Here is a 13,670-nt window from a genome sequence, read left to right on the forward strand (position 1 = left end):
CACTGCTCCAGGAACCCAGGGAAGTCTGCTCACTGCCCTAGCCAGGCTTAGAGGGTAGAGCTGCTCCTGGCTCCTGCACTCTCAGAAATTTCCTCTCCCTTCCTGCTACTCACATCCCCTAAAGAAGTGTGAGCTAACCCCCCCCCCCCCAAAAAAAAAAAAAAAAAAAGCCAGAGAGGAGGGCCCTGGCCATTTTCTTATTTGGCCAATTGAGAGTGGAGATGGGGAATTTTGGGAAGAAAACTTAATCTTAAAAATGTCTTTTACATGAAAAGTTTGTTTCAAAGGTAGGCAGAAATAAATGATTTATAATATCATTTTTCCCAGCTGGCATTTTTCTCCTTGGGGAGAAACAAACAAATAAATAAATATGGGCAATATAGATGTAGGAGTATACCTCTGCTGGGCTTTTAGGTTTCCTTCACTAAGCCTAGGGGGAAAGGAAAATAGAATCCCAGAGAACAAACTATAATAAATATCTTGCTTTTGAAAAACACGGTATTGTGTTATAATTACAAAAGCAGTTCGTGTTCCTTAGGGAATCCTGGAAATGAACACTAAAAATATTTGCTCTTTATCATCTGAACATCTATCTGAACATTTTCCTTGATTTATGTATATTTGAAAATATGTGTAAAGTATAACATTTGAATATATAATATAACTTAATACATACTGTTTTAAATTGAATTTTCAACTTAGTAATATATTATGAATATCTTTCTTGGTTATAAAAATTTTTACAAGACAATTTTTAATGGTTTCAGAGTATTCTTATTCACTGGTATGCCATAATTTGTTTAAATATTTCTCTAGTATTAGACATTTAGCAGATATAACATAATTATGCATTATGTGTAACATATACATATGTTATAAATGAACCTCCTGTGACTGGTCCTTTGCTAAATCTTTATCTGTCCCCACTATTATTTCATACATATAAGATTCTACAAGTAGCATTGGCAGTTGTCTTAAAGATAAAGAAGATTATTAGTTTTTAAGAATGGAACATTGAGTAGTAACAGTGTATGGAAGCCTGGTTCAAGGTCTTTTACTGACACACAGAGCACCAGAGAGGGACCAGCTGAGACAGGTGTCACTGGGATTTGTGAGAAAGCCTCAGAACAGAACAAACGGAAGATAATCTAAAGCTTCACCTAAAGTAAAAGGAGATGTGGATTTAGATAAAGCATTAATGATGCTAGAACTTTAACATGAGAAAGAATCCTGATTTTCTTTTTTTTATATAACAAATTTATTTTTTATTGATGTTCAATTTGCCAACATACATAATAACACCCAGTGCTCATCACGACAAGTGCCCCCCTCAGTGCCTGTCACCCATTCACCCCCACCCCCCCGCCCTCCTCCCCTTCCACCACCCCTAGTTCATTCCCAGAGTTAGGAGTCTTTATGTTCTGTCTCCCTTTCTGATATTTCCCACACATTTCTTCTCCCTTCCCTTATGTTCCCTTTCACTATTATTCATATTCCCCAAATGAATGAGAACATGTAATGTTTGTCCTTTTCCGACTGACTTACTTCATTCGGCATAATACCCTCCAGTTCCATCCACGTTGAAGCAAATGGTGGGTATTTGTCATTTCTAATAGCTGATAATATTCCATGGTATACATAAACCACATCTTCTTTATCCATTCATCTTTCGATGGACACCGAGGCTCCTTCCACAGTTTGGCTATTGTGGACATTGCTGCTAGAAACATCGGGATGCAGGTGTCCCGGCATTTCACTGCATCTGTAACTTTGGGATAAATCCCCAACAGTGTGATTGCTGGGTCGTAGGGCAGGTCTATTTTTAACTCTTTGAGGAACCTCCACACAGTTTTCCAGAGTGGCTGCACCAGTTCACAACAGTGCAAGAGGGTTCCCCTTTCTCCACATCCTCTCCAACATTTGAAGTTTCCTGACTTGTTAATGTTCCCGATTCTGAATGGTGTGAGGTGGTATCTCATTGTGGTTTTGATTTGTATTTCCCTGATGGCAAGTGATGCAGAGCATTTTCTCATGTGCATGTTGGCCATGTCTATGTCTTCCTCTGTGAGATTTCTGTTCATGTCTTTTGCCCATTTCATGATTGGATTGTTTGTTTCTTTGGTGTTGAGTTTAAGAAGTTCTTTATAGATCTTGGAAACTAGCCCTTTATCTGATATGTCATTTGCAAATATCTTCTCCCATTCTGTAGGTTGTCTTTGAGTTTTGTTGACTGTATCCTTTGCTGTGCAAAAGCTTCTTATCTTGATGAAGTCCCAATAGTTCATTTTTGCTTTTGTTTCTTTTGCCTTCGTGGATGTATCTTGCAAGAAGTTACTGTGGCCAAATTCAAAAAAGGTGTTGCCTGTGTTCTCCTCTAGGATTTTGATGGAATCTTGTCTCACATTTAGATCTTTCATCCATTTTGAGTTTATCTTTGTGTATGGTGCAAGAGAGTGGTCTAGTTTCATTCTTCTGCATGTGGATGTCCAATTTTCCCAGCACCATTTATTGAAGAGACTGTCTTTCTTCCAGTGGAGAGTCTTTCCTCCTTTATCGAATATTAGTTGACCATAAAGTTCAGGGTCCACTTCTGGGTTCTCTATTCTGTTCCATTGATCTATGTGTCTGATTTTGTGTCAGTACCACACTGTCTTGATGACCACAGCTTTGTAGTACAACCTGAAATCTGGCATTGTGATTCCCCCAGGTGTGGTTTTCTTTTTTAAAATTCCCCTGGCTATTCAGGGTCTTTTCTGATTCCACACAAACCTTAAAATAATTAGTTCTGACTCTCTGAAGAAAGTCCATGGTATTTTGATAGAGATTGCATTAAACGTGTATATTACCCTGGGTAACATTGACATTTTCACAATATTAATGCTGCCAATCCATGAGCATGGAATATTTTTCCATCTCTTTGTGTCTTCCTCAATTTCTTTCAGAAGTGTTCTATAGTTTTTAGGGTATAGATCCTTTACCTCTTTGGTTAGGTTTATTCCTAGGTATCTTATGCTTTTGGGTGCAATTGTAAATGGGATTGACTCCTTAATTCCTCTTTTTTCAGTCTCATTGTTAGTGTATAGAAATGCCAATGATTTCTGGGCATTGATTTTGTATCCTGCCACGCTACCAAATTGGTGTATGAGTTCTAGCAATCTTGGGGTGGAGGCTTTTGGGTTTTCTATGTAGAGTATCATGTCATCGGCGAAGAGGGAGAGTTTGACTTCTACTTTGCCAATTTGAATGCCTTTAATGTCTTTTTGTTGTCTGATTGCTGAGGCTAGGACTTCCAGTACTATATTGAATAGCAGTGGTGAGAGTGGACATCCCTGTCTTGTTCCTGATCTTAGGGGAAAGGCTCCCAGTGCTTCCCCATTGAGAATGATATTTGCTGTGGGCTTTTCGTAGATGGCTTTTAAGATGTTGAGGAATGTTCCCTCTATCCCTACACTCTGAAGAGTTTTGATCAGGAATGGATGCTGTATTTTGTCAAATGCTTTCTCTGCATTAATGAGAGGATCATATGGTTCTTGGTTTTTCTCTTGCTGATATGATGAATCACATTGATTGTTTTACGGGTGTTGAACCAGCCTTGTGTCCCGGGGATAAATCCTACTTGGTCATGATGAATAATTTTCTTAATGTATTGTTGGATCCTATTGGCCAGTATCTTGTTGAGAATTTTTGCATCCATGTTCATCAGGGATATTGGTCTATAATTCTCCTTTTTGGTTGGGTCTTTGTCTGGTTTTGGAATTAAGGTGATGCTGGCCTCATAGAACGAATTTGGAAGTACTCCATCTCTTTCTATCTTTCCAAACAAGCTTTAGGAGAATAGGTATGGTTTCTTCTTTAAACGTTTGATAGAATTCCCCTGGGAAGCCATCTGGCCCTGGACTCTTGTGTCTTGGGAAGTTTTGGATGACTGCTTCGATTTCCTCCCTGGTTATTGGCCTGTTCAGGTTTTCTATTTCTTTCAGTTCTGGTTTTGGTAGTTTGTGGCTTTCCAGGAATGCGTCCATTTTTTCTAGATTGCCTAATTTATTGGCGTATAGCTGCTCATAATATGTTTTTAAAATCGTTTGTATTTCCTTGGTATTGGTAGGGATCTCTCCTTTCTCATTCATGATTTTATTAATTTGAGTCTTCTCTCTCTTCTTTTTAATAAGGGTGGCTAATGGTTTATCTATCTTATTAATTCTTTCAAAGAATTAACTCCTGGTTTTGTTGATCTGTTCCAGAGTTCTTCTGGTCTCGATTTTGTTGAGTTCTGCTCGATTCTTTATTAACTCTCTTCTTCTGCAGGGTGTAGGATCTATTTGCTGTTTTTTCTCTAGCTCCTTTATGTGTAAGGTTAGCTTTTGTATTTGAGTTCTTTCCAGTTTTTGAATGGATGCTTGTATTGCGATGTATTTCCATCTTAGGACTGCTTTTGCTGCATCCCAAAGATTTTGAACGGTTGTATCTTCATTCTTATTAGTTTCCATGAATCTTTTTAATTCTTCTCTAATTTCCTGGTTGACCCATTCATCTTTTAGAAGCATGGTCCATAACCTCCACATGTTTGAGGTCCTTCCAAACTTCTTGTTGTGATTTAGTTCTAATTTCAAGGCATTATGGTCTGAGAATATGCAGGGGACGATCCCAGTCTTTTGGTATTGGTTCAGACCTGATTTGTGACCCAGTATATGGTCTATTCTGGAGAAAGTTCCATGTGCACTTGAGAAAAATGTGTATTCAGTTGAGTTTGAATGTAAATTCTGTAGATATCTGTGAAATCCATCTGGTCCAGTGTATCATTTAAAGCTCTCGTTTCTTTGGAGATGTTGTGCTTAGAAGACCGATCGAGGATAGAAAGAGTTAGTTTGAAGTCACCAAGTATAAGTGTATTATTATCTCAGTATTTCTTCACTTTGGTTATTAATTGATATATTTGGCAGCTCCCACATTCGGGGCATATATATTGAGGATTGTTAAGTCCTCTTGTTGGATAGATCCTTTAAGTATGATATAGTGTCCCTCTTCATCTCTCACTACAGTCTTCGGGTAAATTTTAGTTTATCTGATATAAGGATGGCTACCCCTGCTTTCTTTTGAGGACAATTTGAATGGTAAATGGTTTTCCAACCTTTTATTTTCAGGCTGTAGGTGTCCTTCTGTCTAAAATGAGTCTCTTGCAGACAGCAAATAGGTGGGTCCTGCTTTTTTATCCAAGTCTGAAACCCTACGCCTTTTGATGGGGTCATTAAGCCAGTTCACGTTCAGAGTTACTATTGAAAGATATGAGTTTAGTGGCATGATGATATCTATTCAGTCCTTGTTTGTGGATTGTTCCACTGGACTTCTTCTTAAAGGGGAATTTTAAGAGTCCCCCTTAAAATTTCTTGCAGATCTGGTTTGGAGGTCACATATTCTTTCAGTTCCTGCCTGTCTTGGAAGCTCTTTATCTCTCCTTCCATTCTGAATGAGAGCCTTGCTGGATAAAGTATTCTTGATTGCATGTTCTTCTCATTTAGGACCTTGAATATATCCTGCCAGCCCTTTCTGGCCTGCCAGGTCTCTGTGGAGAGGTCTGCTGTTACCCTAATACTCCTCCCCATAAGAGTCAGGGATTTCTTATCTCTTTCTGCTTTAAGGATCTTCTCTTTATCTTTGGAATTTGCAAGCTTAACTATTAAATGTTGAGGTGTTGAACGGTTTTTATTGATTTTAGGGGCAGATTTCTCTATTTCCTGGATCTGAATGCCTGTTTCCCATCCCAGATTAGGAAAGTTTGCAGCTATGATTTGTTCAAGTACATATTCTGGACCTCTGTCCCTTTTAGTGCCCTCGGGAACCGCAATTAAATGTAGGTTTTTCTTCCTCAGGCTGTTGTTTATTTCCCTTAATCTATCTTCATGGTCTTCTAATTGTTTGTCTCTTTTTTCCTCAGTTTTCCTCTTTGCCATCAACTTGTCTTCTATGTCACTCACTCGTTCTTCCACCTCGTTAACCCTAGTCATTAGGACTTCTAGTTTGGATTGCATCTCATTCGATTGATTTTTTTTATTTATTTTTTTTATTTATTTATGATAGTCACACAAAGAGAGAGAGAGAGAGGCAGAGACATAGGCAGATGGAGAAGCAGGCTCCATGCACGGGGAGCCCGATGTGGGATTCGATCATGGGTCACCAGGATCGCGCCCTGGTCCAAAGGCAGGCGCTAAACCGCTGCGCCACTTAGGGTTCCCTCATTCAATTGATTTTTAATTTCTGCCTGATTAGATCTAAATTCTGCAGTCATGAAGTCTCTTGAGTCCTTTATGCTTTTTTCTAGAGCCACCAGTAGTTGTATAATAGTGCTTCTGAATTGGCTTTCTGACATTGAATTGTAATCCAGATTTTGTAACTCTGTGGGAGAGAGGACTGTTTCTGATTCTTTCTTTTGAGGTGAAGTTTTCCTTATAGTCATTTTGCTCAGTGCTGAGTGGCCAAAAACAAGTTGTATTGGGAAAAGGAGAAAAAGAGAGGAGAGAAAGAAGGAAAGAAAAGAGAAATAGAAAAAAGAAAAAAGGAAGAAAAAAGAAAAAAAAAGAAAAAGAAAGAAAGGGAAAAAAAGGTGGGGAAAGCAAACAAATCAAAAAGCAAAAAACAAAAAAACAAAACAAAAAAAAAACAAAACAAAAAACAACAACAAAAACAACCAAAAAAACAACACAGGGGAGTATCTTCTGATTCTGTATACTGTAAGTCCCTTGACTTTCCCTGGAACTTGTCATCTAGCTGGTGTTCTGGGGGAGGGGCCTGTTGTGCTGATTCTCAGGTGTTAGCGCTTGGGGGAGCTGCTCTGCCCCTGCCTGGTGCCGGGCTCAGTGGGGGCTGTTTACCCCGTGAGTCCCCAGGAGGAACAACCGCAGTGGCGGGGCCAGCTCTGCAGCCCTGGAGTCAGCTCCTGCAGTAGCTCCAGAGCTCTCCGTCTGCAGGGCCTGGAGGCTCCGGGGCGGGGCAGCTGATCTGCTCAGCTCGGGGCAGGAGCGTCCTCGCTGTCCTGGGTCCTCCCGGCCTCTGCCTGTCCCGGGGGAGGCCGGATCCTGGGCTGTGTCCAGGCGCCCTGTGCTCCGGAGCCTGCACTGTTCGATTCGCTCCCGCCCCGCAGCCCCCTCCGTGGAGCCAGCACCCGAGCCCCCCCGAGCTGCTCCCCCCCCAGCCCCCTCCGCGGAGCCTCTTCCTCTGCCTGAGCCCCCCCGAGCTGCTCCCGCCCCGCAGCCCCCTCCGCGGAGCCCCCCGAGCTGCTCCCCCACCCCCGCAGCCCCCTCCGCGGAGCCTCTTCCTCCGCCCTCCCCCCTCCGAGCTGCTCCGGGTCCCGCCGCCCGCGCTGCAGCCCTTAGGGAGCTCGGCGCACTCTCCCGGGGCGCAGGTGTCTGTTAGTGTCCCTGGGAGCCCGAGGGCATCCCTGCCCTCCTGGGGTCCTGCTCCAACGCCCCGCGAGCCCCTTTCCGCCCGGGAAGGTCGGTGCAGCTTCTGCTCCTCCGGGACGGGGCTCTCCTGTCCTGGGGACACTCGCCCCGGCCTCAGCCCGGCTCCTCACGGGGCCCCTCCCCCTTGGAGGCCTTTTGTTTCTTTATTTCTTTTTCCCCGTCTTCCTACCTTGATAGAAGCTCAAACTCTTCTCACTGTAGCATTCCAGCTGGTCTCTCTTTAAATCTCAGGCCGAATTCATAGATTTTCAGGGCGATTTGACGGTTATCTAGGTAATTTGGTGGGGACAGGTGACTTGGGGACCCTACTCTTCTGCCGTCTTGCCCCTCCTGAATCATGATTTTCAAGTAAGGATATGTATTGTATTACTTTTTCTGTGTATATTAGTAATATGTTTGTATTTTATTTCTATTTTTCCTTATAGGAAAGTCATAAATGCAGATTTCTATTATCTCTTAATTATTAACACCTGGGGAGAGTGTGACCTGTTGGCTCAGGACCCCACATGAAGGTTTAAGAGATGGGCTTTGACACAGGCACACAGAAATTAAATCTTAGGCTTCCTGTGAGATAAATGGCTCCTAGGTCTCAGAAGGGCAGATAATATATAATGGTTTAAAATTATATTCTTCAGCTGGAGGCTGTATTTTTCTGAACAGAAGTTTTCTTTTGATTTTGGCCCTTTTTTAGACCTTGCTTGAAGATGCGGAGCGGTGCAGACGGAAGATGCAGACCGCCTCCACACTGATCGGTGGCTTGGCAGGAGAGAAAGAAAGATGGACAGAACAAAGTAAAGAGTTTGCCGCACAAATAAAAAGACTTGTAGGTGTGTAGGTACCTTTATTAGTCAGATTGTGTGTTGACAATGTTAGGGAATTTAGCAAACTGAAACTTTTATTAGAATACAAACCAACTCTCTAGTCCTTCAAATTCCTTTGTGTGTGTGTGTGTGTCAAGATATTTCAGATGGATAAATATTGGTCTGGCGTCTATGTAGCCCTTATTAGATATATTAATGAGCTATCAGGTCACTTTTGAATTCTCCTATTAGAGAATGGTTATGTTGATCAACATCACTGGAAATGGAAGCTCTGTCTTCTTAGGTTTTGCATCTCTTAAGTTCAATGTTATACTCTCACATCCAACCAGAGTCAAAATAACCTAGTGGTTGACTACTAGCAGGTATTACTTGGTGGACCATTTGGACCCTATTTAACAATGGACTGCTATTTTTTCACCAAGACACAGCAACATGTAGTTGCAGTTTGGTTTTTGGAAATTAGTTTAAAAGAGTGGTTGCCTTTAAAAAATGCTTAATATTCTGCACAATTACAAGGCTGATTATAAAGTATTTCAGTGGTGTTTGTTTTCTGTTTTAGGGGATGTATTGTTGGCTACAGCTTTTCTATCTTATTCTGGTCCATTTAACCAAGAGTTTCGCAACCTGATGCTATATGACTGGCAGAAGGAAATGAAAGTCAGGGAAATCCCATTTGGAAACAATCTAAATCTCAATGAGATGTTGATTGATGCTCCCACTATTAGTGAATGGAACCTCCAAGGTCTGCCAAATGATGACCTGTCCATTCAGAATGGAATTATTGTTACAAAGGCATCTCGCTTTCCTTTGTTAATTGATCCACAGACTCAAGGGAAGATCTGGATTAAAAATAAAGAAAGCCAGAATGAACTGCAGGTAATTTGTGTTTGAACATTATGCTACTGGTCAAGTTTTATTGCCCCAGATGAACAAGAGTCCAAGAATAAAGAAATATTTGAAAATTATAGAGATTGTAATCTTAGAGCAGTAATAGATGAAATCCTAAATTCTAATATTAAAATCTTTTCTAAAAATTGCATTTACGTTCATATGGATCTCTACTAATGCTGTCTTTTGAAGGTTTCAGATTTTCCTCTGTTAGAGCCTAAATCCCTTCTTGATGAACAGAGCAGGGTCAAGTTGTATGACAGTAAGTGTATAGCCCTTTACAAGGACACTTCATGGTTATTCCATTATTATTTATCGCAAAAGTGGTGGTGATGAGAAGATAAGTTGCCCTGGGGAATAATAGTCAGCTAAGGAAAAGGATGGAAACAGTTTAAGCTTTCTGCACAATCTCACCAAGTATGGGTTTTAAATAAAGGTCTCTAAAGATCTCCGTATTTGTGTCCTGTGACAGAATGCTCAGGCACCATTTAATGTTGTTATCTCTGTGCATTGCATCATGATATTGTCAACAGCAACCTTTGGATCTTGTTTCTAGATCACATCTCTAAATCACAAGTATTTCAGAAACCACCTGGAGGACAGTCTTTCTCTTGGAAGGCCCTTACTTATTGAAGATGTTGGGGAGGAACTAGATCCAGCACTGGATAATGTTTTGGAGAGGAACTTCATTAAGACTGGGTCTACCTTTAAGGTAGGTTAAACCTATTGATAATAATGTGCAGAACCACCAGGCCAGATAAATGTCACATAGATGAGATTTTCTCACTAGGCAGCAACTGAAATTCGAGTCAGTGGCAAGAGGCATTTGTTTTTCTCTTCTCTACTTCCTGAGTTGGGATTAAAGTTTTCAAGAGCAGACCTTTTAGAAATATCTACTTCTCTTGTGTGATGGAGTCTGACTCCATTTTGATGATTTACTGTGGACATCTTTCAAAACCCATCATGATCCTCCCCTCTTCTGTCCCAAATCTGGGCAAGCTGATAAGAAAACCTGGATCTCTCTCTTTTGGCATTGGTGGGATATTCAAACCACACAATCCTCTGTTCATGCCCTGTGTGGAAATCTTTATCTTAGCCCTCATCACTATAAAACCCTAAAATAGCTGCTTTTCCCTATTGTCTCAGTCAATTTTTGGGACCTGGTCAGAGGCCTACTTTAATCTCAAAAGAAATCTCATTATGTGAATAATAAGCCTTTTCATACCCTTTTGGTGCATGTGTGATGCCATCAGTCTTGACCTCTGCACCAAATTTTGGTTGGGTAATCCATCTCACTTCTGTGGTATGATTGCACCAATTTTGGTGTTAAATTCTACATTTGTGGTATATAGTGGCATACATTGAACTTCTTCCCTCTCTTCCTTCCTACCCATCTCCCTTCCTTTCATCCTAGTGGTTTTGAAGCCATTTGAACACCTGATGACCACTTCTTTTTCAGTTATACAAAGATCTCCAGTTATATAATTACTTAAAGCAATGCTTGATCCTGTGCAAAGGACACAGTAGGGTGTATGTTGTTTTATTACTTTTATTTTGTTTTTTTTTGTTTTGTTTTGTTTTTTGTTTTATTACTTTTAACATTATTTTCATAATAAAGGTGAAAGTCGGTGATAAGGAAGTAGATGTGATGGATGGCTTCAGACTCTACATCACCACGAAGCTGCCCAATCCAGTTTATACACCTGAAATAAGTGCTCGGACCTCTATCATTGACTTCACTGTCACCATGAAAGGTCTGGAAGATCAGTTACTGGGGAGAGTCATCCTCACAGAGAAAAATGTAAGTGAAGTGTGACTACCTCCTTTTCTGCATTGTGTTGCAATTCTTTCATTGATGAAAATAATATGATAAAAGTTGTAATAGAATTGAAGTCCCTCTTTAAACGGAAGTGTAAGATGAAGTGAGGAGCACTTTAAGCCCCTTTGAAAAGACTGAACAGCCTTGAAAAGCCAATATGGATCCCAGGTAGGGCTTCTTCTTACTCTCTGGAAAAGTACCTTGTGTGTCTTGAGAAAATTATTCCTTAACTGTTGCCTCATGATCAGAATCCATTCCAGGCTCATGGTAGATAATTCTTAGAAAAAGTATGGCCATAGGAACATGACCATCACACTCTTATGATATTAGAGGGTCCTCTTACCCTGAACCACATTATTATACAACATGTAATCTGTATTTTCTTTCCTCTAACGCAAGGTCTCATGCAAGAAATGAGCTGTTGGCTTTAATTTTGATGGATTTTCATTGTTTATTTCCTGTTAGCAGCCTTTTCTCTTGTAGTATCTCATCTTTCCACCATAGTCCGAACTTTTCTCACATTGCTGAATCATCTTAGCCTGGGTGTGACAAGTGGGTCTAAGTTAATCTCTGATACTTTCTGGAAGTTAAGTAACCCATTTGAAAAGAGCCTACAGATTGAAAAAAAAAAAGTGTTCCTTTGACTTCTGGGATAATATAGTCTTTCTGACTCTGATCTCTTCTTAGGTGATTATTATATAGACTACATCAATATAAAATGTTATTGAACCAAGGATGGGTATTGGAAGCAGGAAGGACCCCAACAGTAAGAAGTTAGTATTGGAAAACATCTAATTCCCTTACACATGGAGCTGAAACAAAGGGTGAGCCTCTACAGTCAGGATGAATTAAATCTTGACTGGGCTGTCAATTCTCCTTGAGAGATGTGGCTCGGAATAGTAACTTATGATGCCAGGGAAAGGCCATTCTTCTTTGAATCCATAAATTGACCAGCTGTCCCGTGTCTTGGAGATATGGGCAGTGAGGAGCCTTGTTAACACATGAGGTCTGGTCTCACGAGTGCTTAGCTGTACAGCCTGCTGGACTCTCAGGTTTGTTTGCTTTCAAAAATGAATAGAAACCTCAGAGCATAAGAATGCAGGGAAGGCAGATTTATAATGGATTTTATACTTTTCTGTGTGCTCCAAAGCAGTAGTTTTATTTATTTATTTATTTATTTATTTATTTATTTATTTATTTATTTAGAAATTTCTTCGTATTGGAGTTCAATTTGCCAACATATAGCATATCACCCCGTGCTCATCCCGTCAAGTGCCCCCCTCAGTGCCCGTCACCCAGTCACCCCAACCCCCCACCAACCTCCCGCTAACCCTTGTTCATTTCCCAGAGTTAGGAGTCTTTCATGTTCTGTCTCCCTTTCTGATATTTCCCACTCATTTTTTCTCCTTTCCCCTTTATTCCCTTTCACTATTTTTTATATTCCCCAAATGAATGAGACCATATAATGTTTGTCCTTCTCTGATTGACTTATTTCACTCAGCATAATACCCTCTAGTTCCATCCACGTTGAAGCAAATGGTGGGTATTTGTCGTTTCTAATGGCTGAGTAATATTCCACTGTATACATAAACCACATCTTCTTTATCCATTCATCTTTCGTTGGACACCGAGGCTCCTTCCACAGTTTGGCTATTGTGGACATTGCTGCTGTGAACATTGGGGTGCAGGTGTCCCGGCGTTTCATTGCATCTGTATCTTTGAGGTAAATCCCCAGCAGTGCAGTTGCTGGGTCGTAGGGCAGATCTATTTTGAACTCTTTGAGGAACCTCCACACAGTTTTCCAGAGTGGCTGCACCAGTTCACATTCCCACCAACAGTGCAAGAGGGTTTCTCTTTCTCCACATCCTCTCCAACATTTGTTGTTTCCTGTCTTGTTAATTTTCATCATTCTCACTGGTGTGAGGTGGTATCTCATTGTGATTTGGATTTGTATTTCCCTGATGGCCAATGATGCATAGCATTTTCTCATGTGCTTGTTAGCCATGCCTATGTCTTCCTCTGTGAGATTTCTGTTCATGTCTTTTGCCCATTTCATGATTGGATTGGTTGTGTCTTTGCTGTTGAGTTTCATAAGTTCTTTATTGATCTTGGATACTAGCCCTTTATCTGATAAGTCATTTGCAAATATCTTCTCCCGTTCTGTAGGTTGTCTTTTAGTTTTGTTAACTGTTTCTTTTGCTGTGCAGAAGCTTCTTATCTTGATGAAGTCCCAATAGTTCATTTTTGCTTTTGTTTCTCTTGCCTTCATTGATGTATCTTGCAAGAAGTTGCTGTGGCCAAGTCCAAGATGGCTAGAACTCATACAGCAATTCGGCAGTGTGGTAGGATACAAAATCAATGCCCAGAAGCCAGCGGCTTTTCTATACACTAACAATGAGACTGAAGAAAGAGAAATTAAGGAGTCAATCCCATTTACAATTGCACCCAAAAGCATAAGATACCTAGGAATAAACCTAACCAAAGAGGTAAAGGATCTATACCCTAATAAGTACAGAACACTTCTGAAAGAAATTGAGGAAGATGCAAAGAGATGGAAAAATATTCTATGCTCATGGATTGGAAAAATTAATATTGTGAAAATGTCAATGTTACCCAGGGCAGTTTACACATTTAATGCAATCCCTATCAAAATACCATGGACTTTCTTCAGAGAGGTGGAGCAAA

The 13,670-nt window shown here is 40.6% G+C and overlaps 1 protein-coding gene across 1 annotated transcript in view; it reads left to right on the top strand.

The window, feature by feature from the left end:
* DNAH5 (dynein axonemal heavy chain 5) overlaps window positions 1-13,670 on the top strand; it is a 297,391-nt gene that overhangs the window by 244,770 nt on the left and 38,951 nt on the right. The window contains exons 62-65 of the mRNA XM_072807314.1: window positions 8,149-8,284; window positions 8,838-9,154; window positions 9,723-9,878; window positions 10,785-10,967. Of these exons, the coding sequence (XP_072663415.1) occupies window positions 8,149-8,284; window positions 8,838-9,154; window positions 9,723-9,878; window positions 10,785-10,967 (792 nt within the window). The remainder of the gene's footprint in view (window positions 1-8,148; window positions 8,285-8,837; window positions 9,155-9,722; window positions 9,879-10,784; window positions 10,968-13,670) is intronic.

The sequence above is a fragment of the Canis lupus genome, chromosome 31, assembly GCF_048164855.1.
Source record: "Canis lupus baileyi chromosome 31, mCanLup2.hap1, whole genome shotgun sequence".
NCBI lineage: Eukaryota > Metazoa > Chordata > Mammalia > Carnivora > Canidae > Canis > Canis lupus.